This window comes from Rhamphochromis longiceps, linkage group LG22 (assembly GCF_057381845.1).
Source record: "Rhamphochromis longiceps isolate RC_006_pf linkage group LG22, R_longiceps_female_GT1.1, whole genome shotgun sequence".
NCBI lineage: Eukaryota > Metazoa > Chordata > Actinopteri > Cichliformes > Cichlidae > Rhamphochromis > Rhamphochromis longiceps.
Genome location: NC_140577.1, coordinates 19,774,216 through 19,798,457, shown reverse-complemented (window position 1 = coordinate 19,798,457; position 24,242 = coordinate 19,774,216). Strand labels below are relative to the sequence as shown.

General features: G+C 42.2%; 1 protein-coding gene across 2 annotated transcripts; it reads left to right on the top strand.

Moving 5' to 3' along the window:
* The first annotated feature begins 5,433 nt into the window (after positions 1-5,433).
* Positions 5,434-21,768, top strand: cspg5b (chondroitin sulfate proteoglycan 5b). Of its 2 annotated transcripts, none has more exons than XM_085396148.1 (6): positions 5,434-6,092; positions 11,694-12,474; positions 13,580-13,768; positions 14,075-14,153; positions 18,038-18,202; positions 21,037-21,768. In XM_085396148.1, exons 1-6 carry the CDS (start codon positions 6,011-6,013, stop codon positions 21,646-21,648), a joined length of 1,908 nt encoding a protein of 635 aa, XP_085252274.1. In that variant the 5' UTR covers positions 5,434-6,010; the 3' UTR covers positions 21,649-21,768. The 2 variants fall into 2 exon arrangements, with proteins under 2 accessions (XP_085252274.1, XP_085252273.1); XM_085396147.1 differs by having other exon boundaries at positions 14,075-14,237.
* The last annotated feature ends 2,474 nt before the right edge of the window (positions 21,769-24,242 follow it).

Sequence of the window (24,242 nt, the reverse complement as noted above, 5' to 3'; positions counted from 1 at the left end):
TTTCTCATTTTGATGCTCAGTTTGAACTTCAGGAGATCATCTTGACCATGTCTGCATGCCTAAATGCACTGAGCTGCTGCCATTGGGCGATTAGTTGAAGAGGTCTACATACTAAAGTCACCAGTGAGGGATTATGTGAATTAAATAAATGTTCACTCAAATGTCTAATAAGATAAAATGATTACATGGGGAGATTTTATAACAAGCAAATCACAGGGCCTTTCAGGCAGACAGGAAAGAAAACTACAGTTTAACACCTGCATCAGGTCATCACTCTATAAAATAAGAAAATAACAACTGATCAGCAAGGTATTGGCAGAGGGAGGCTGCCCTTTGACCCCATACGAGGGTCAATGAGAAAAAACAAAAACTAAACTAAATGGTTAAAAATGTGTACAGATGTAGACTCACTCTTCATGCCTTCAGTCACCTCGCAGTAACCAAGGAAGACCAGGGAGGTTATTGCTGTTACGGCCACAGCTTCAAACGTTGGAACTGTCTCACATGCTACTTCCACAGTCATGCCTCCAAAAGTAAGAGCTATAACTGTCCAAAAATGACAACATAAAAACAACCAAAAGATAATAATAAATTCAGACTTGCAATCCCACAAGGCAGTAAAAACAAAACATTTAAAGATTTAAGACTGTGGCAGCAGGCTATTATCCACACACAGAATAGCTTCATGTCAGTAACAATAGTGACGTAAGTGACTGAACTCTCAGCTGAATTGACTGCATTATTCTGAGAAATGTTTCAGCTGCTTGGTAGATAGCTTTGGTCATGAACTAGTGACAGTTGTAGTTTGCTTACTGCTTATTAGTCTGTAAACATATGACATATCAGGTGTCCTAATTTCATTTTAGGCTACACCTGTGTTATCCCTTTAAACTAGAAACCGAGAGCAAAGTTTCAAAAAGATCGTGTTAACAAAAACCTTTCAAATCTTTCTCATGCCTTTTTTTTTTAAATAAAATTTCATTTGAATATTTTATACAGGACAAAAATTCCAATAATAGGGAACAAGTGAACTCCACCAATGAACCCAAACAGGCCACATCAACACAAATGGCAAGCTACTAAAATCAAGATGAGCAACAACACTGCAATGTTGTATAACCGAATCTTCCTAATTAAAAGCCTCAGGATGACCTTGTACATCAGTTTCATATGTAACCCATATAATGCATAGAACCACATACTTTCAAAATCATAAACATTTACACTAAAGCGAACAAATACTTTATGTATTATTAGTAAGTAAGTAAGTAAGTAAGTAAACTTTATTTATTAAGCGCTTTTCGCAGACAGGCAATCACAAAGCGCTGTACACAAATATTAAAATATTAAAATAAACAATAAAATCAATAGACATTATATACAATGTAAAAAATCAAATGTAAATAATGTAAAAAAAATAAAATAAAATATGTAGATCAACAAAAGGCTTGTTTGAACAGAAGAGTTTTTAACTGTTTTTTAAAAGAATCCACAGAGTCAAGCAAACGTAATTGTAGTGGTAAACTGTTCCACAGCCTTGGTGCAACAGACTGAAAGGCTCTGTCCCCTTTTGTCTTCAATCGTGTACGGGGAACAACTAAGAGACTCTGAGTCTGTGAGCGGAGATGACGAGCAGCAGTGTATTTTAAAAGAAGCTTGGATAAGTAATCTGGAGCCTGGCCATTTAGTGCTCTGTATGTTAAAACAAGAATTTTAAAGCGAATTCTAAACTCTATTGGGAGCCAATGTAAAGAATATAAGATGGGAGTGATGTGAACACGCTTGGTAGAGCGAGTTAGTAATCTGGCTGCTGCGTTTTGTATTGTCTGGAGGCGAGAGAGAGATGATTTATCCAAGCTAGTAAACAGGGAATTACAGTAATCTAAGCGTGATGACACAAATGCATGAATGAGTTTTTCCAGTTCAGCTGAGGAAACCATATGTCGCAGTTTAGATATGTTTCTTAAATGATAGAAACAGGAACGAGACAAAGATTTTACATGAGAGTCAAGGCCCAGAGAAGAGTCAAATATTACTCCAAGATTTCGAATATTTGACTTGACAGATGGACAGAAAGAGGCAAGAACCTGACTGATTTTAGAATGTAGCTCAGGAGGAGCTATGATCATGGTCTCGGTCTTGTTAGTATTTAGAACAAGGTAGTTGCTTGAAAGCCAATCAGAAACCTGGGTTAAGCACTGGACTAGGGTGGACAGCCTATCCAGCTGATGAGGCTTAAAGGACATATGGAGCTGAATGTCATCAGCATAAAAATGATAAGACAGGTTGCTAAAAGATTGAATGATACTAGCTAAAGGAAGCATATAAAAAGAAAATAGTAATGGACCTAAAACTGAGCCCTGTGGGACACCACAGGTCAGGGCAGCAGTGTTAGAGGAGAACCTATCAGTCCTAACAGAGAAGGTCCTGTCTGATAAGTAGGAAGAAAACCAGTCTAGGGCAGAGCCAGGCAACAGGGCAGAACTGGCACCTGCACTGCATCAGCGGGAAAGAGGCCTGTGTTACTAAGTATGAGCATCAGAAGTGGTTTGTATGTATATTTTTATAGATCTTGATAAATCTATAAGGTTATAGCGGTTGTACACTGTTTATGCCATGATAGAAATCATTTTTCCAATATTATTCAAACTCATCTCTAATAAATTCTTGACAACATTGTTTAAGAAGTCGTTTAAAGCCAATCATTATGCACAGAAACCAGGTCAGTGAGTGCTTTTTTATTTACTACGCCTGTTGTTACCCTTTATTATCTCTTATCCCTTCAAACAATATTCATCACACTGTGACGGTTATGCTGGGCCACAAATTATAAGCTTTGCATACTGAGCTGTAAAATGTGTAGCTTGTTCACCTCATGTTCCTATTCCCCTTACGCTCAGCACGATGCATCAGAAGAACAATTTGTTGGAGCAAAAGGAGGGGCGCTAATGAGTTCCTGGGTATGCGACGTGATTTGATTTGGCATAAGCTGTTTCTCAAGGTAGGAGAAATAAAAAATGAAAAGCAAGCCAAAATGTAAAGTCCAGGACTCCAGCTTAGCAAGAAAGCCACCCAATTAAAGGATGTCGCTGGGCAGCCTTCACTGCCCGTTCGGTGGTGTTCATGAGACACGTTTCTGTATCTCTGCATTGTTATTAGTGCATTCAGGTTACAGAGCTGGGATGTTCCAAGCAAAACAAATGAGTGCCTCCTTCCTAGCCCCTGCAGAGTCAGCTGATTTTTGTACAATAAAACAAGTGAGCCTTATACAAATGCACAACGTGTGCAAAGTTCAGGTGGGAACTGTCAGATTTTACTGATTTCGCATTGAATGACTTAGCTGGCTATCCGTGTCAAGGTCAATAAACATTGGAAATGTGGTAAAAGTTAGAGCTTTCTTCTTTTCGTGATACAATTTAATGGATTATGGATTTTACAACCCTCTGAAACCCCTATTCTCTTTGCAGTGGCAGTGCAAGAGTCTGCAGGTGTTACTGGGCTAAACTGACCACACCTGGTGTGGCGTAGATAAATGCATGTCTGAGGCTGACTTTGGAGAGGCACACCAGATTTTTTCATTATGCTCTTGTCGGTACCAACAGTTTTAGCAAATTTATTATGTAATTTAAAATAAAACCTCTTCTTTGTGAAACTTCTTTGAGCCAGATCATAACATGGATGACAAAGGTGTTGGTAATATAATGAAGGTCCCAGTTTTTTTGAATAGATGAGTTTCTATAGGACAAAAACACTGCTTCACTGAAAGGACCACACACTGTTACTTACCAAGCCCAAGGCTTTATGGGTGTGGATGCAATTCAAAAAGCAGTCTTGTCTTCGCCCTGTGTAGACTGGTTGTTGCAGCATCTACAGTGACACGCAGAATATGCACTTGGAGGGTGTTTTGGACATCCTGTTCACCCCTCACTGTTCAGCCCAGGAACAGGATGGAAAAAGCAACGTGGAGCGAACGCAACATGCACGCACAGAGCTTGGCGTCGACTAAGGTGTGTTATTCTTCCATTCTGTTTCTCAGTAAGATCCATCTGTTCACCCTGCACAGTAATACACTCCTTTCCTTTTGGTCCCCAAACAGCTCTCCCTGCAAATATCCAAACAGTCGAATGAATTCAATCACCAAAGAAAGAGGAGGGACAACTGAAAGATGACATGCATGTGCTTGTGTACATTTATTTTGATCTATCTATCTATCTATCTATCTATCTATCTATCTATCTATCTATCTATCTATCTATCTATCTATCTATCTATCTATCTATCTATCTATCTATCTATCTATCTATCTATCTATCTATCTATCTATCTATCTATCTATCTATCTATCTCTCTCTCTCTCTCTCTCTCTCTCTCTCTGTGTGTGTGTGTGTGTGTGTGTGTGTGTGTGTGTGTGTGTGTGTGTGTGTGTGTGTGTGTGTGTGTTTGCAGGGGCAGTAGTTGGGTGCGGAAGCAATTTTGTTCTGCTCTGTTTGGCAGTGCATCTGTGAACATTTTTCTGTTTCTCGATTTCCACCACCAAAGGTTCACCCCTTTTCTATGCACACACATCTCTGTCCAGCCCCTGAATCCTCATGTCTCTCTCTTTCTCTGTCATCCTCTTGTGTGGCTGTCCCTCCACCCTGCTAGCACCATCTCATATAAAAAAATAAATAAATAAAAATAAATAAACAAAAAAAAAACTCTACTGTTCTGTTGTCAGGAGTGTAGACTGATTGTGTTTGGACTCTTTAGATTTTAGTGTTTTTTAGGGTAATTGATAGTGAACAGCAGGAGGGAGCGCACAGTGTTGGCTGGGATCAATTCACTCCTGATTTAATGAGTAATGAGGAAAAGTGTAATTTGTTCACTAGGAACAGAGCATTTGGTCCTAATTATTTCATAATGTATTTGACATAATCCCATTTAGGAGTAGAGCAGATACTCTGCCCTCCGCAGGCCATTTCGTGAGCTGTTGGTGACTGTAGTGCAGACACAGAGATGGGAGAAGGGATTCGTGTGACAGAGCAGTGATTACACTGTTTTAGGAAGCAACTGATTTAGGAAGATAGAGGGGGAAAGCGATACAATTGGGGAGGGATTATGAAAATCATACTTTAGGAGATCCAAAGGGGGTATGTTGGCTTGGTCAGAGTGTGTGTGTGTGTGTGTGTTGGGGGGGGGGGGCTGTTCACCAGCAGCTGCTATTGTCTGGAGTCTATATCTCAATATAAGACTAAGAGGATTATCTAAACGCACACTCTTAAAGAAGAGCAAACCTCTCTCTGTTGGCCAAAGGCATTATGTGCCCAAATAACCCGGTGACATATAAAAACCACACGGGGGGAGAGAGAGAGAGAGAGAGAGAGAGAGAGAGAGAGAGAGAGAGAGACTCTTGGACCGAAGCTCACACACACATTAGCTGTGGCGTAAACTGGAGCATATTGACTTCCAGTGACAGCAGACGCTGTTTAAATCCCCCACTCACCCCCATTCTGCACGGGCGACAGCAAGCTGAGACTGGACACCGGGAGCATTTGCTCGAGTGATTGTCTGTGCGCGTGCGGCCTGGCACTCTGACACCGAGGCGCACTGTGCGCGCGCGTTCTTCGCCGGTGTAACCAAAAGCTGGGAAAAGGCGTATCAGTTCGACGACCCAGTCTCATTAGAATCTAGTCTGCAGACCCTTCGCTGGTCGCGCGCATTTTACTACTACAACTCCTCGCGGTGACGCTTCAGCTGTCGACGGAGTGGCACGCGCGCAAAAGCTGTGGAGAAGAGGACACCCGCCCGGGACAATGGAACCGAACCCTAGCCGTTAAACAGTTGACACACACGCACGCGCGCGCACACACTGCAGCTGAGAGAGAGATCAGGCGTTTGGAAGGATAAAGGCGACATGGCGAAAACAGACAAGCTCTGAAGTTCTGTGAGGATTATTGTACAGTCCACGGTCTGACCGGCGAAACGAGGACCAGAGTTTGCATCACTGTATCCAAGGGAATAAGCCCACGTTATGGCGCGCGCTGACAGCCGTTTGGGGACCTGGCAGGTGCTCCTGACCATCTCAATGGTCATCCTCCCTGTGTCTGCTCACGGTAAGTCCGCGGATCTACCGTGTCCCACCCTGTGCGTGCGTGCTGCCTTTAATTATTTCTGTAAGGAAGCACGCGCACGTGCGTGAATCCAAATCACACTTGCTTTGGCATAGATTAGAAATAATGACAAATCCAATTGTCCGTGCATGCGCCATGGAAATATAGATGCCATTTAAAATGTGGGCACTGTTGGCATTATCCATTATGATTATTAAGCCTTTGCTTGGTAATTCTGTTTTGTGAGGACACATTTATCAATGCATTGATTAGTTTGGCCATTCGCCATTAGAAATGCCCAAATGTCCACATTTTTATAGCACGAACAAAATTGGATTCTCAGTCCAACCAATCACTACATTCTGCAGATAAACCTTATATTTTTTGTCTCTCATCCTATTGGCTGCTATATGTACTGATCACTAGTGACACTTGAACCAGTGGCTGTGGGCAGGGTTCAGCCAGTATCAGGTTCATTAAGCGTGTGAAAGGCGGGTAGGAGGGGGGGACCTCCCCCTGCCTGTAATTATGTTAATTCAAAGATGTAAGATCTACTACCCGGCTGTACATTTTTTTTAATGAAAAATAATGAGATGTCTGTGGACGATCACAGCGACAGACACATTTTACAGTTCAGCACTGCAGCTGCGACCCGCCGTGCCGGTGCGTTCCCCAGACAAAGGCGGGATTAGGTGCACCGTGGCCGGGCTACAGGAGGCCCATTCATGGTGCTGAAAGGACTGAATTCCTCTAGACATTGAGGAGAAGGAGGGGTGGGGGGCGAGACGACTGGACAGGCCAACCCCGCTCCCCTCTCCTCCTTCTCGTTTACTGTCCATCCCCTGGGATTTGTGGGAACACAAATCTGACACAGACGGTTCCTGCTCTGTGCGTGTGTCTGTCTGTGTATCTGTGTGGCATAGACACGCGCCCGCGTGCTACCCCCGAGTGGTGGAAATGTGAAAAATCCTGGAAATATAAAAAATGAGCGCTACTGCTGTCGCTGCCCAGCAACAGGGTGGGTTGTGCACGCAGAGGGTCGTTGGGGTTCACACGAGCACGCGCATGCATCAGCTGTATTCCCCCCCCCCCATGCAGCCTTGTCTCGCGCCCTCAGTGGATAGCGAGGCGTTAACTCTATGTCATACCCAGAGGAACCCACCCGAGGGATTAATAAAGTTCTATCTAATCTAATCTAATCTACTGACCGGTAAATATATGCCTGGCACCCTGTCCCCCATGTTTAAAGCCCGCAGACCACTTGCCAGGGGATATTTGTTTAATTAAGAGTAGCAGGGGCCTACAGGGGATTCTTATTTCACTGGCTGCCTGGGGAGATGCAAATCTTTTAGATATTTTGCTTTTCACTAAACAGTAACCTGCTCATCACATAAAACGAAGAAACAAGTAAAGTGATTCACTACTGCTTTAGTATTCCTGCAGAGTCCCTTAACATGCAGCACCTGCTGTCATAACGTCATTTTCAGCTCAAATTTAATACGTTCTTTTACTCACGCAGAGAGGTTTGCTTCAGCAGACTAATGTCTTTATAATATACGTTTTTTTTTTCATGACTGGGTAATTTGACTTCATTGGTTTTTATTTATTTAGTCTATAAAATGTTCACAAGTTCAGTGCTGCCTTTAGTCAAGGTATTTTTGTCTAACGGTGATGTGGTGGTGAGTTACCATCATAAGATACAAAGTCACACCCCAAAAAAATCTGTCACTTTTACTTGATTTTAATAAATTATCAAATATAAACTGGAGATTATTCTTGCAGTCAGCTGATTGATTAATTGGCTAATCATTTTGAGCTCAAAGCTAGTCAATCCACACACACACAAACATTCCTGCGGGAATAGATTTCTCTTGTTGGCCATGCCGGTAAAACAATGTGGACTGAATCCAGAACCCCAGCGTTCCTCCATGTGAGTATGTGTGTGCTTCTGTGTATCCAGTACATAATGTGAGGTCCATCTGCCCCGTAGCCCCAGAAAGCTCATAATATGTCAGAATACATCAGATCATCAGCATCTCCTTGATTTTCTTTCCTTCGCAGAGATGGGGAGGAGGAAAAAAATCTTGAATGCCCACGGATCAATGGGCGGAGGCTGCAGGTTTTCATCATAAATGAATGTTTGATTGTAAAATAAATCAATAAGGCTCAAGTATTAATACATTCTTACATTTGGATGTTGCAGTTTTGCTCAGTAGGCACCTTTACCTGACTGCTGACTGTGAAAATAATAGCTGTAGTCAGCATCTTTTAGGTTTATATTGGTGGTCAAAGGTGGTTACAATGTACTTGTGTGCAGGGTTCCTTCCCACTGTGCCCTGATGGTAAGGCCGCTGGGAGTCTGCACTCCAACCAATCACAGTGACCTCAGGTAAAACTTGTTACCATGGTGACATGCTCCGTGTGATGCCAGAGGTTAAGAGCCGAGCGGCAGCTAAAGGCACAAATCGCACTGTTTCTAAGACTGCTAAGCAAGCTGGGGCTCGTGCATTCAATTTGATCATCTTGCCCTTGTAATCTCTTCCTGTGCCCCTTGTAATCGCCACGAAGACTGCCAGCTGCTAACAGGATACGCAGCATCCGCATCTCAACAGAGAACAAATCGGCAGACTGAACCTTTAAATGAAAGCAGAATTCATTGTAATCAGATTTAGCCGGTGGAGCCTGTCTCTCCTCCAAAGTGTGAGGCATTGCAATCCTTGCCACCTGAGTTTTCCCAGAGATGGAGCTGGCATAAAACGCAGAGTGACTGCCTGGCTGATTGATCGAAAAACAAGAGAGAGCACCAACACTAGATTCTCTGTTTCCACTGCAACTCCCTCGCTCCATTCCTCCTTTCAACCTGGCACCTCTTTACATCTCACCATGGCAACTGCACTGTGTGTGTGTGTGTATGTGTGTGTGAGGTGAATCTCATGGTTCCTCAGCCACCGCTAGTCTCCGTGACTCGAGGCACGTACAGATGGTTTTTGTATTAGTCCCGAATGAAGTGCCAGACACTGAAAGCAGGGATCTCATTGGACACGTTGATCTCAGGGTGCTGGTGGGAGAGAAGCTGTCCAGCCCAGCCATGTTTGGCCATTTGCAGATGTACGAGCCAGTGGAAAAGTGTGAAGAAGTGGCTTCTTGAAATGTAGTGAACTGTGGGAACACTGCAGCCAGTTCTTTCTTTCTTTCTTTAATGAAAGAAATACTTTGAACCACCATCTACATTAACTTTAGTTGTGTCCAACACATATAAACTTTATATACAGGATCACCAGTAAAATCTCAGGAAAACCACTTAAAAAGTTTTTTTGCTTTACATCCAGAAAAGTGTTTTTTTTTTTAATTCTGTAAAAGTTATACTTCTACATCATTAATGCTGTTGCACAATCCTCTGATATGCTTCAGGATTCGTTTAGTGCTCTTTTATGTCTGTTTAAAACTTAAAAGCTAAAGCTTTTAGTTTAACTCAGAACAAAAATGATAAACATCAGCTCACCTGTTATTGTTCAGCTGCAGAAAAAATACACATTTATGAACTCTGGGAACAAATTACGGTATCTCGTTTGTTTAATTGCAGTAAAACATATGTGTAAAAACGATATGTTGTGTTTTTTTTAAGTGCTCAAACAGTTCTTGGTCAGGTGTGTTTCCAGCAGCAATCAGCAGCGCCTCCTTGTTATGTGCTAATTTGTGAATTTCACATTTGGGGAATTTTTGCGTTTAGATGTCAGGCTTGATTTCTCTCCCTGTGCCCAAATGAATGCCAAGCTGACAACGTTACAATTTAGTATAAATAATGCTTTAAAAATGTTTCAGTTTAAACAGATATCCTTAAAATTTGGCCCGAGTGTCTTCAGTGTGGGAGGGGTATCATTTGAGTCCTGGCAAGAAAGAAAATCTAAATGTATGAACACAGCATCATATGCCAGACAGGGAGTAGCTGAGCTCACTCAGGCATGTGTGCTCCTCACCCAATCAAAAAGTGAAATTTTTTCAGCCAATGGAAAAATAGCACCGTGCTGTTTCTAATTTCTTAGCAGGAGCCAGGGAATCACTTAGAAAGAAGAAGTAGTACTGGGTAGCCTGCAACCCACCTTCCACACATCCAGTGCCCACCCTATAGTTTCACTGTGTTTTAGAAAGACAGCTCTGAAGTGGACTCCACACACAGTCATACTGCACTCTAAAAATCACTCCAACTTTTATGGAATAAAACAAATTAATCTTGTAATGTCTAAATTAAGTTTTTGTGTAATAACCTTAGTCTAGTCAGACATCATGTACAAAAAACCCCCAACCCCAAACTGAATCTCACAGGCAGGAGGAGATCCCAGCAGCTGGCCTCTAATCTTCAAACTAAAAGCCTGCTTTCCTAACCTCTGAGCTATTACTACACCTACCTTCCTTTTTACCCACTTATTATTCCTAGATGCCCAAAAGTAGGAGGCTGAAACTGCCTTTGATAGTATCCTGTTATTTCCTTATCTTGCTTAAACTATTTGCCAGATTTACTGAGGTGATATAATGCTCACGCTGGCTTAAATCACAGAGACTCTGCGTTTTATAGCTGCACCATTTCACCAAGTGGAAATTTGTCAAGATATCAAGTGCATTTTTTTTGCAGTGTTACCAAATTCTTTTGGAAATACGTGTCTCCGCTTGAATTTAAAAGAGAGTTCTGTGGGTTTTAATTATGTGTGGCTGCCGAGAATGAGCATGCAGTGAGGGGCCAATTAGCAGTCTGCTGCCTGCTGAAAGATTTTAAGACTTTTCTGGTGATATCTTCGCCTTTCTGCCTATGAGTGTGCGTCTTTCTCTGTAGACTGCTAAAAGCAAGAGAAGTTTCCAGCCAGGCGGCTTCTAACCTACAACTCTAACCCCTAATCTAATCCTCACCCGGTCTCGGTCACTAGAGCACATGACTCAGGCGCTAATCCTACATCATGCAGTCTTCAGCTCTTGTTGACATTTCTTTGACAAGTAATCAGTTGGCTTTTCAAAGGGAAAGTGGAGCCAAGTTTTTAGTAACACTTTCACTCACACTGAATAGATTTTGTATTTTTTGGTTTATAATTGAATAATATTTTAAAGCTCAGAGGAGTTAATAGTCAGGGAGATGGTGAATTCTCTTAGAAAACCAGGCTAATACAACTCTAAAGCACCTCTGCACAAGGCTGTGGTGGAGACTGCAGTGGATCTACCAAAGCCATTCACACTTTATCCTTGGGCCTCAGTCTTTATCATACAAAACTAGACTCAGCACCTTCGGACTGGTTAAATCTATCTATAAAAACCTTTGTGTGTACTTTTTGTGAAGAGTAAGACCACAGCAAATAAAAGCCAAAACAATTCAGTTTTCTGTTATTCTTTGGTGTTATGATTTGTAAATATGTCAGGGTTCCTCAGTTTCACACATCAAAGTAGGTTCACCCAATAAAAGGCTTTTAAAGCAGCTGTTTAATGTATTCTTTGGCTGCTGCGATGGCTTGGGTCTAGAGGCTACAGATTTTAATGGAAAGCATGAACTGCATGCTTCACAGTTTCCAGAGTTAAAAGTCAAAAGTTGAGCTCTTAACCCTTGTTGTGTGTGATTGACAGGGAGGCATTCAATTGGCAAACACCACCATCATCACAACCATTCATCTGTCAACAAGGAGGCCTTGAACACCAGGATGGTGCTAAGTGATGACTCAGCAGAGAGAGACCATCTGATTGGAGCAGGCCTTGTGTTTGGTGCCAAACTCCCACTCAGCTCCACCAAACACCACCACTCACATAAACGCGTCCACTTGGATTTTGTAGAGGAGGACCCACCTGTGGCGGAGGAGCTAACCGCAGGAGGTGGGGGTCCAGATCAGCCCGGGAACCCCTTATCCGATGACGTCATCACCGTGGAGTTTCACAGTCCTGCCCCCGACGTCGTGCCCTCCGATGCTGCTCTGGGATGGGCGAAAGCCCCCAAGCCCCAAAAGCAGAAGGCAGGCGACCCTACATCATGGACCCTTTCTGATTTTTACGACTATCTATCCCCCAATGATGACGACCCCTCGGCAGTCGATACAACCCCAGAACCCGAACCCTCCCCGTCACCTCCAGCAGAAATGGAGGATGAGAATCCGCTCCTGGCTGGTTCTCCTGCTGTTCCTGACAAGGTCAAGCCTAACGTGGACAGCAGGCCACCCTTACCAGCTCCTCCCATGTCAGGGCAAGACCAGGATGAGGGGCTAGGCTTAGGAGGTGCCATGGGGGAGGGTGGCTGCAGGCTGGGCTTTGTGCAGTCTGGGCCCGGGGTGTGTGTATCTCAGTGTGACGTCAAACCCAATTTCTGCTTCAATCAAGGGGTGTGCACCGTAGTGCCAGGAATGGGAGCCTTCTGCAGGTGAGAGCTATGCAAACACAGGATCATACAGTCTTCCTTTTTCCATCATGCATAGTAATTTAAAGGCAGGATGTGACTTTTTGGTGAGCAACTGGCATTTGTGTGTGCACATTATGTGCAAGGCAGCAGGGGTGCCCGAGAGGGTCGTTGGGTGCTAAAATATTCCCCTTTTTAATTTGTCTTCTTGGGATAATTTCCAATATGCTTGTTCTCCCACACAATTGAAAAGATGTAGCATGAACACTGGAAACACAGACACACACACGCACGCACAAACACAGAAACAGAAGGCTGGCCTGATGTGTCACAAGGGTTTGTCAAGATCACAGCAGGGTCCCCAAGAGATAATCTCAGTTTTGGGTTTTGGAGGCAGGGCGTAAAAGAGGGTGTGTGTGTTGTTAGGCTGCTGGCAGCTGACAGAGACACACAGCATGCACAAATAGAAAGTACGAGAAAGATGACAATACACTGAGGTCACACAAACTCGCGCGCTCGCACACTGCTCATGCAAATGCACAAGCATTCATTCACGCCTTGATGGCACCATCTGCCCTCTCCTGCAGCCTCTCTGTAAGCCTGGAGGCAAACTGTTGCTTATCTTATCATACCTGCTGAGTAATATGCACACACACACACACACACATGCATATGGACACACACACTTACATATGCTCAAACAGCAGTGAAAAAGTTGTAAGTAGTTTGACAGAAAAAGATCAGGAATATGGAAAACGCACGCACGCACGCACGCACGCACGCACGCACGCACCCACACACACACACACACACACACACACACACACACACACACACACACACACACACACACACACACACACACACACACACACACACGTGTTCTGATCCTTTGATCTCATTAAGGGGCTAGGCTGCAGGCCAAATCCCTGCTTTGCTGGAAAGACCTCAGGACAGCATGTCAATAGCTCTGAGTACAAGTTTACACTTACACATTGTAGGCATAATTCTGGCACACAGGCACACACCTTCTTGGGCATTTGGCTTTTATTTTTTTAGGATAGAAAGAAAGACAGAAAGTTAATAATAATAAATTAATATGGTCTCTTTATATTCCTTCTTAATCCAGGTGCAATGTGCAGGACTACGTGTGGAACAAAGGTGCGCGTTGCGACTGGGCCGTCACCGAGTTCCAGGTGCTGTGCGTGGTGGTGGGCGTGTCCTCCGTGGTCCTCCTGCTGCTTTTTATGATCATCGTATTCTTTGCCAAGAGGCTGCACCACCTCAAGAACGAGAACAAGCGCCTTCGCAAACGCAGGTGTGTGCGTTTGACCGGGAAGTGAGAAAATATTTTTGAAAAGAGAGCTGTGACTCACAGTTTGGTCGGTGCAAAGCGAGGTGACAACCTTATTACAAGCACATGGCAGTCAAAGCAGAGCACATGTGAAAGGAAGTCTATAGTCAGTCTGCTAAATTATTTGGTTTTCACAGAAGTGACATGTGTTTTGTGCGAGCTGGTATACGTAGTGGAGAAAAAATGCAGCTCTTAAAGATATGAATGCAAAAAACAACCATATTACTCCAAATATTTACCACACAAATCTCTCTCTCTGCCATCCTGCAGTAAGTACCGCCCACAGAGCAGCGAGCCACAGACGGACGGCCTCTCAGTTTCCACAACAGCTGACGGCTCACAGCCAAACGTAAGGAAACTGTGTGACACCCCTCCGCCCGCTCCCCAAGCTCATACTCACAACCTGGCGTACTATGACAACATTATCTGTCAGGTATGCCCAGCTCTCCTCATGTTTGGCCCCTTTCCCCCCTTTTTCTTAGGTTTTATTTCATTTTTCTATATATTTTTCCCCCTTCCCACCTCATTGTGTTCTCTCCTGTGTTGTCTCCCTGCCAGCTTCGCTTGATGATTCAGTCTACTGTATGTTTCTGCTGCACTGTTCTTGTTATTAAACTGCCATCTGAAGTTTGCAGGCACACCAAAACACACCATAATGTTGTCCTGTTATATCAAGACATAGATGAAAATGTAGCGTATGTCTGTGTTTAATGTTTTTCACCCTGACCAATTCCCCTCAGAGGCCATCAACAGCCAGCTTTACCTGGGACTATAAACCCAGAAATTCTTATAATCAGCTCCAGGTAAGCACAAAGGAGATGCCCACATTGCCTACATTAGTCTTCCTCCCTGGCTTTGCTTTAAAGTCCCCAACTGTGAAACTGCTAGAAACTTACAGTATTGTGCAAAAATCTCGAACCACCCATTACTCCTTTATATTTTGTTTCAAGTAGCCAGACATTCCCATGTGTTTTAAAGTTTTCTTGAACAATAGTTCCTCAGGCTTTGTGAGGGTCATTCAGAGTTTTTCCATTTGGCTGCGTTTTCACCCATTTTCAGTCCAGTCCTTGGATCTGACCATTTTCAGAGGCATTCAAGTGTAAAAAAGACACCTGATTCAACACATAGACAATTAGCAAAGAACCAGTTTTAAATTGTATCTGTATGAGCACTTTGTTACTAGCAGCCTGTCACAAAACCCATCATGTTGGATCAATTGCATTTTTTGGGGGGTTCAAACCTTCATCAGCATGTACAGAGTAGGTCAGGAGAGAGGTACAACAATGTCTACAGCCATCTGTAAATCATGGTGGAGGCTCCGTCAGGGGTTGCATATTAATTTCAGCCAGTGGTGTTGGAATTGTTGTCAAAACTGATGAAATTCCAAACACAGAATTCATCATGCAAAACCATCTGGAAAGCATTAGATCGGCAACAGCTTCATTTTTTTTTTTTTACCATGACAATGACCACACTTCCAATGCAGTAAATGCCTGAAATAGACAAACACACGGTGAAGAACTATCAGTCATGGATTGGCCTCCCTAAATAACTCTCTTCCAAAGAAAAGCTTTGAATGTCCTTCAAGAAACCTAGAGAACTATTTCTGAAGATTAGTTAAAGAAATTACAAGAACGCTTGACTAAAAGAGTTCAGGCTGTGTTGAACAATAAAGGTGGATTAAAGGTAGAATTATACAAACTCCTTTTTTTGCCTTATATGCATGAATACTTGCACATTTTAATAAATCGCCACATCTATTTCTCATTATCTCAGCAAAATATCAAGAAAAGAGATGCGGCTCAAGACTTTTGCACAGTACTGTAAATCTTTTGCACTTTATACGCTGCAAGCTGTCACTTCCACGACCTCTTCCCGCACCTGATCTCGTATCAGCTGAATTCCATGTAGCTGTAATGATTAATCACACCCTGCCAGGCGTCCTGCAGCCAGTTGTTCAGATATGTAGGCATCGCTGTGTGGAGAAACAGCGAGTTCATACATTTGCTGCCTCTCCTACCTGCGCCTCTGCAGCTTCCTGAGAAGCTCGCTGAGGAAATTGAGCCACCATTTTGTCTCAGCTGCTTGCTCTTCATGCAGCTCAAACAGCCATTTTGGGTCCCCCTGCAGCAGGTTTCCTCTTTTCTCCCCAGTACCCCTCCACAGGTTGTGCATTCTGTAGCATGCAGTAATGCATTCATTTCTGTCCACAATTCTTTTGTGTGTGTGTGTGTGTGTGTGTGTGTGCGTGTGTGTTGTGGGGGTGTTGTGTTTGCAGGAAGATGTGTTTGTTCCCCTGTTTACATCCATCAATCGCCTGCTGGGTTACTAAGGCAATAGAGAAGGTTACTGATGCATGAGTAAATTCATACTTAAAATTCAGTGTGGATTCTTGTGAATAAAGACGGATATAATAGGAGAATAACTTAAACGGCGTAGGGGGTGTAGGAGATCAACAGCAACAGCACGACTTTAAATTTTCGGAACCTGTTTTGATGTGAAAGGGCGTTCGGCGAATTGCGTACAACAGTAGCCAGTGAAACTGATCGATTGTGCCCTACTTACCGCCTGATGTGACTTTGACCTTCAGATGTTAGTGAAAAGCCAATCAATGGATAGCTTGAACAATTACGAGCCTGACACACGGACACGAAACACAAAAACAAGTCTCTGGGACTGACTTCACATTTGATCTGCAGAAATGAATTCTGATTCTCAGTCCATTAGCGACACTTAGCTGAACTACCTGAAGTGATCAAATTAGGATTTTTTTTTTTAAAAATAAGCTGCTACTCTGAGAGCGGTGCTTGCATTTCAGTGTAGTGATTATAGCTACTTTTCGGTATCTTCCGGATCCTCTAAATGTCAGGTCGGGGGGTTAAAAAGCCCCTGCAGGTACATGTCCTGTATTGCAATTTCTTTTAAATGTCATAGGTCCAACAGGTTTTTTTTTTTATGCTGCGGTATGATTAGCTGATTAGATAAAGGCCTGGATGTGAAGGTGGTGGTGGTGGTTTTTCCGTGACTTTCAAGAATGATTATCTTGAGCAAGCAAGAGGGGAAGGGTTTTCTGGAAGGGTTTTTTGTGTGTTTTTTGTTTTAACCAGTTATAAATGTCATCTTTAAGTTCAGTTAGGCCAGTTACTCTGCGATGTCTGTCTCTCCTAGTCTGGCAGTGTATTTCTGCCAGTTCAGATTAAGTTGTCTCTGCAAAATCGTAATGCACAGCGATGCGCCACTATATTAGATCTTTCCCCAGCACACACTAAGCAGTTTTTCCCTGTTAAATGACTGCCTGAGCAAGTGATTGCACACTCTTGCAAACAACAGTACAGTAAAAGTTCAGTTCTGTAATTAAAGGTGCAATCTTACACAAAATAGACCCCCCTGAGGATGATTATTAGACCTCAACATAACTTTACCTTCGCCAGGGGAAAAAGTGTACACCTATCTATATTCCCAAGCAGTAAAAGATGCATATCTGCACAGCTAAGAGAGTAAAAAGAGTAATTTAAAAAGGAAATCTCACTATTATTATTTTACAAGAATTCTGTTTAGCTGGATTTACTGACCAAAATAGTTTTTTAAAAAATGTACTTGAGTGTGTTTGTGATTTTTCAACAAAATACTGTGCACTCAAAAAAATGTATCTACATAAGACAAGTATTTCACAAGCAAATGACTCAGATAAACTTAAACAGTTTCTTAGGAGCTACCTAAAAGAGTTGTATGGAACCACTTGACATAACTTTTTTAAAAGCAAATCTTCCAAAATTGTTCAAATGTTTCACCAAATTCCCCCCAAAATAAAAAGAACTTGTAGATTTTTAAGGTTCCACTAATTACTTGATGATTTAAGTTAGATAAAACACATTTACTACATTCTGGTAAGTCTCTCTGTGCATGTCTTGCATATTAGCTGCACACTGGTGTAAAGGTTTTCTCTTACAGCAAAGAAAAAGTCTGGTTTGGAAGTTTCCAGAGGCTTTTGTTCTCACCTTGCATGCTGGATTGTCCTCCCACAGTCCAAATACATGTGCGTCAGGTTAATTGGGGATTTTAAGGTGCCTGTAGGTGCAGATGTGAGATGGATAAAGCTTTGAGTTGTAAGTTGTAAGACTGGCACCATGGAAGTGTTGTTGTATTTCCCAGAATAGTTTTGTACCTCGTCATTAAAATTTCGTTTTCTCTGCATATGAAGCATCTGTGAAGCGTAACCAACTTTCTCTGCAGGATGAGCCGCAGAAGCAGGAGAACCAAGCCAAGTCCCCGCAGCCCAAGGAGGAGGGGTCTATGAACATCCTCAACTCTCACTCCCCAAAGCACGAGAACAACCGCCCGGCCTCCGCCGTCCACGACCACGGCCTCACTCCTAACAACACGGAGGAAAAAGCCGAGGTAAACATGCTCCAGAACAACCTGGTATAAAGCTTCACCTTCTGTTAAAGTGTGCACACACACTCACACACACACACACACACAAACGACATAGCGCCGAGGCTAACATCGTTTACACCATGCAAAGTGCATACTGTGCATTTCTAGCAGTCTGATGAGACCTAATGTAAAAAGTAAGCACAACATGAATTAAAGATACAACTTGAAAAGCACAATAGTCTTGTTTACAAGGCTACCATGCCAACACTGATCACATAGTGGTGCCGCCTCCTCCTTCCTTTCATATCCGCCCCTTATGCTGGACTAAAACCTCTGGCTTGGACCAACTATTGACTGACTTTCCTTTCTGCTGATGCCCTGCCTTGGTCTTTGGCCAATGAAATCCTTTGCTGTCTTTTCTCACATTTCCCCAGCCCCTCCTTCCCCTTACCTCTGCTTGCCCCGCCTTACTGTCGCTCTCTGCCCGCATGCATTGGTGTTATCAATGAAAAGTGTCTGAAAACATAATATTTGCAACAAAAAATAAAATAAAAAGAAGTACGTGGAAATTAAGTGGATCTGTATTTGCGAAATATTAATGTTTGCTAATAAGTGGATATGTCTAGATTACATGAGGTCAAAGTAACTGCTCGGAGTTGATATACTATATACAATAGATATATTACACACGCTGTGTCTTGATTTTCAGTGTGATTTATAATGCTTTAATGTACCTTGCTATTCTTTTGTACTTTTTTTGGTATACATGGAGGATTGCAGTTCACGGTTGTTGGAATAAATCTTTTTAATTTACCCAGCTTGTCCCCGTGTGTTGTTGTGAGCTTTCCTCCAGACTGTATCTCTCTGTCCAGCTCTTTCTTTTTCTTCTCTTTCTTTCTTTCTTTCTTTCTCTGCATGTCTGCCTATGATGAAGCTAACTACTGCCCAGCTGCTCTCCCGCTAATAATAACTGAATGCTCGGCTGACCCTGCTTTTGTGCTACAGTAGGCTCCTCACAGATTGCACCGTCTGCACACACAATAGTGATTGCCCATTCAGAACCATGGACAGCTCCCTCAAATGAATAGAAACCGCAATAAAAGGTTCAAATGAAACATGTTTTGTTCAATATGAAGAAATTTAACGCAGGCTTTTTAACCAGACTGGCAGAGGGAAACAGGATTTCTGAGTTTTCTTTTGTTTTTTTAATTTTTGATGTAGTATGCTCCTTTATCTGTACTTTCCATGTATTAAGAAGTACACATGTTCCTGTTTGAATACCCCCCAAATTCCAACTTCCACTCTGTACTTACACTGATGAGAATGTAATTCGCCATAGTTATTTTTATTCATCTACGCTAAACACCTCTTCTGACAGCAGTGTTTTTAAGTATCATATACACTCACCTGACAGTTTTTTAGGTACACCTTGCTAGTGCCAGGTTGGAGCCCCTGCTTTAATTCTTCGTCGTATAGATTCAACGAGGTGCTGAAACATTTCTCAGAGATTTTGGTCCATATTGAAATGACAGCATCCCTAAGGTGCTCTGTTGTATTCAGATCTGGTGACTGTGGCAACTATTTGCGAACTCATGTCATGTTCAAGAAACCAGTTAGAGATGATTGAGCTTTGTGACATGGTGTGTTACACTTCAGGATAACAAGGATGGACATGGTCAGCAACCAAAAGTAAATCTCCCACACTGTTACAGCACCACCACCAGCCTCAGCTATTAATTCAAGGCAGGATAGAGCAATGCTTTCATGTTGATTACACAAAATTTTGACCCTCTAATCTGAATGTCGCACCAGAAAGACTCATCAGACCAGACAACGCTGGTCTAATCTTCTGTTGTCCAATAATGGTGAGCTCTTTGAATTGTAGCTTCAGTATCCTGTTCTTAGGTGACAGGAGTGGCACCCAGTGTGGTCTTCTGCTGACCCACCTGCTTCAAGCTTTAACATAAAGTTCAGAGATAATGGGTGGTAACGGGTGGTTATTTGAATTACTTTTATCTTCATGTAAGTTCAAAGCGGTGTCGCAATTCTCCTCCAACATCTGAGAACATCAACAAGGATGGTTGTATGTGAAAATCCCAGCAAATCATCAGTTTGTAAAAGAGTCAGACCAGTTCACCAACAAACAATGCCACATTCAAAGTCACTTAAACTTCTGTTCATCCCCATTCTGATGCTCTGTTTGAAACTCAGCAGACCTTGTCTTCATGCATAAATGCACTGAGCTGCTGCAGTGTACCTGTATAAAGTGGCCAGTGAGTATATATGTCATCATTATGAAAAAGAATATTGATATTCAGAACAGTTTAAAATAAATTCTCAACATTTATAGCCACTTAGTCCCAAATTTTATTACAGTTTAAGCTATAATCATTATATTTCTATTATGTATCTAATGGAAATTATTACCTAACTGTGCAGTTTCCCTTAACTCCACGAAGCCCAAAGCGTCTCTCAGCTCGCTGCTTAGCTAGCTAGTCTGTAACTCTTTGGAGCTACTGCCTCTTACATCCTTCTTCAGCAAACAGACACTGATCTTATTCTGGAGTTATCGAGAACAAGAGCCACAGGAGTTTGAGAGTGAATATTAATTGAATGTTGCTCTGTAGTTGCCGGACATGTAAATCAGCACAGTATTTGTTATTTGGTATTTCTCATCATTTTCCCCCAAAAGCTAATTACACCAAGAATCTAAAAATCAATACTGTAGCTTTCAGCTATCCCAGGGGCCCACTGTCACCCCTGTGCTTGTCAATGTAATTTGATTTCATGTTTTTGCCTTCATGACTCTTCCTGCATTGTTGCAATCTTCTCCACTTACCATATTTCAACATCAGGATGGAGTGACTATTGGCCTGGAAGTGCTTCTCCCCAAAGAGGCCAAGCTTCACCCAGAGAACAACCCGCCCCTTCAGTATGATGTCTTCCTCTACAAGGTTGCCAACAATGGAGACCCTGCCTCTCCCAGCCAAGGCCTCACCTCTCACTCATCCAGTTCTTACCCCACCACTCATCCCATTCCCAGATCACCCAATACACCTAAGACATCCAAGGTTCCTAAGTCAAACAAATCCCCCAAACAGACCAAGGAACCGCTGAGAGGGAGGCACTCTTCACCTGGCCGGCACCGCTCACCCGGTCGCCATCCATCACCAAGTCGCCACTCAGCTCCCGGGTGTTATTCTTCCCCTATCTGCCGTATGTCTTCCCACCACTCTCCCTCTCATTTCCGGTGCATGCCCACCTGCTCACCCACTCCCCCTCAGCTACGCAGGCCCAGAGGTCGGTCTCAGGATCCGGAAGCTGAGGCCTCAGAGACTGGGCGAGAGTACTATGGAGGACACATCCGCCCATTCCCATCATCACCACATCTTACCCAGCCTCCTCCATCACCATCCAGGGGGAAGTACTGCCCGGTCAGTACCCGATCCCTGCCACCACTCTCCTGACCAGGCCTTTGCTCAGTCCAGCCCTTTAAACGCACAAACATCTGTCATGATTTACTCTGTCCAGTGATCTGTGTCCATCATGTCTCTAACTTTTTTTTTTAAAATTAGCTATTTATAGTTTTTTCATCCACCTGTCCATCTTTGCACCCTGTTTCCCCACTTTTATACCCTTAGGATAAGGAAGGCACCTAAACCTGTTCTAGGAAACTAAATAACTGGGACAACCCTGCACAGACCACATTCACTGAAATTGAAACATGGATGGACCAAAAATACACCAATAAATCACTGCATGGTTGCTGCAGCTGCATATTCACACCTCTCTGTAAAAAAAAAAAGGCCCAACATCTCAAGGCTCAGGTTTCTGCTCACAGAATAAACTCTTATATGTGAACAACACTATCTTAGCATGGTGCCAACATCAGCGACAGCTGACGATATTGTCAATAAAAGGTTTCATAGCCTTAGTGTTATCAGCGGTTTATACAAATCTTTTGCTATTCGATGTGTATTTTTTCATGTTTTCATAGGTGTTTTGAGTGTCTTTTTCAGTGTTTCTAATCCTTAATAAATAGGATACAACAAATCATGCAGTACTGTTTTCTGAAGATGGAGAAACTTTCTGTGTGGTGGCTGTTCATGAAATATGAGGTACTCTGCTGCCCCCTTGTGGACAATGCAAACATTGCAACGAATGGTCTTTGGGAGTGGTTAGATAGATCCTTATACTGAGACACTGCCACATGTTTTACATAAACAACAAAAATAAAATAAAAATAAAACGAGGTTATTCAAAGAGTAAGACCGATATTGTGCATTATAATAGTGCAGTTTGCATTATTAAATAATATGCACATTATAAATGTGAGAAAAAGCTCTAAGAAGGTATAATACAGAAATATTTGTTTGAGAATTAAAATGATCCTGTCAGGGAAATCTCATGTTTTTGAATGAACCCCAGAAAAATTACAATTTCTTTGATGTATAAAAATATTTCAAATTATTTGAAATTGTTTGAAATATTCAAAATATTACTTTTTAAACATTATTTTAAATGAAACCGGGGTGAGAGAGGATATATAGTTCTCTGAAGTGGTGTGTTGGTGTCCATGCTCATAAAGAGAGCATATAACTGGAAATTTATATGACACCAGTTAAGCTTCCTGATATTTAAGGTGCTGCATGAGTAGAAAGTTAGTAGATAGTTTGCAAACCAGTACATAGCCTTAGTAGCATTTGTACCACTGGATGGTTACTGTTATCACTCTTGATATTATACATTTACATAAGGAGACTCGTGCTGTGAATAAAGTTGTGGTTGTTTTTGTTGTTTTTTAATAAAAATAATACAAACTAAAGTCAATACATATGGCAGATATAAAGGGTAATGACACTGCCTTTTTTATGCATTAAGAACAGCTTATGTCAGGATTAGGAGAAAAACATAAATGAACAGTTTGTTTAAATGACAACAAAAAAAGACAAAAGAAAAAAGATGTGTTTAACCAGAGTATTAAAATGCATCTAAATATGCATTAAAACCAGCTCATATTTGTGATTTAGACTACAGTTATGTATATAGTGAAAAAAGCACTTAAATAGCAGTTTAAAGACTTTTATTCTGTCTATATCATTTTCAAAACAAACACAGAACGAGAGAGTGTGATGTTCCCCTTAAAATTTAGAAATTTATTTAGTATTGCACTTTTTCCGGCTGGGACAGGCTTCAGCTGTTTAAGTGAACAACCCTGTAATGTTCAGGATGCAAGCCCAATCATCTCCAGTAGCAGTACTTTTGTTTCTTCGGGTGATTCAGATTACAATTTCCCACAATGTGACCTCTTCTGCAGCAGCAGTTAACAGCTGCAGGCTGCAGCGACTCAGCTTTACTCTACTCTGATGTTTCTCAAGGATGAAGACCACCTTCTGGTTCCAGATGGAGAAGGTGAAAGAGAAGTTATTCTTCCTTCTTTTTCTATTTGTCAGAAATGGGCACAGAATGAATAATTTTCAGAAGCCTCCAAGGTGCCCACAGTGTGTCCTTTGTACGTCCTCGGTTTCCACTTTTTAATTTGCTCTTGAAGTATTTAGGATTTTCTGAGAGCTTTTCCTACAAGGACACTTAAAAGGTGAGAGTGTGAAAATACAATAAGAAGAATTTCTCTTACCAAGGAAACCGTCAATGTTTTTCTACACTAATACAAAAAAATCACATAAACCATGGACAGAAAAGCATTTTGCTATGGTGAAATACCTCAGGTGGATGGTTGAAAGTAACTGACTACATGGTCATATTCACATGTTCCTCCCTGTCTTTAATGCAGTCTTTTACTCCAAAGAGTCTGACCTCCACAAACCGCCAGACAGCTGTTATTACAAGCTGCATTTCAGCTTTAAAGTAGAGTGACCTTAACCATCCACATGTGCTTTTAAGAATATCAGCAGCTGCCCTTACATTTAGATATGATGAAAACTCTACAGAAAAATTCAAATGAACCCTTGCTGAATAGCTTTCTGTTGTGCCTAAATGCAGCTGAACTCCAGGAATAAATTAAAGCTAAAGGATGTGAAAGTGGAACTTCAAAGTAGTTCCA

Excerpts from the sequence above, each read along its gene's own strand:
- cspg5b (XM_085396147.1), top strand. The coding sequence starts at position 6,011 with ATGGCGCGCGCTGACAGCCGTTTGGGGACCTGGCAGGTGCTCCTGACC. Across the intron at positions 12,475-13,579 it reads GGAATGGGAGCCTTCTGCAG|GTGCAATGTGCAGGACTACG; the intron begins GTGAGAGCTATG and ends TTCTTAATCCAG. Across the intron at positions 13,769-14,074 it reads AAGCGCCTTCGCAAACGCAG|TAAGTACCGCCCACAGAGCA; the intron begins GTGTGTGCGTTT and ends GCCATCCTGCAG.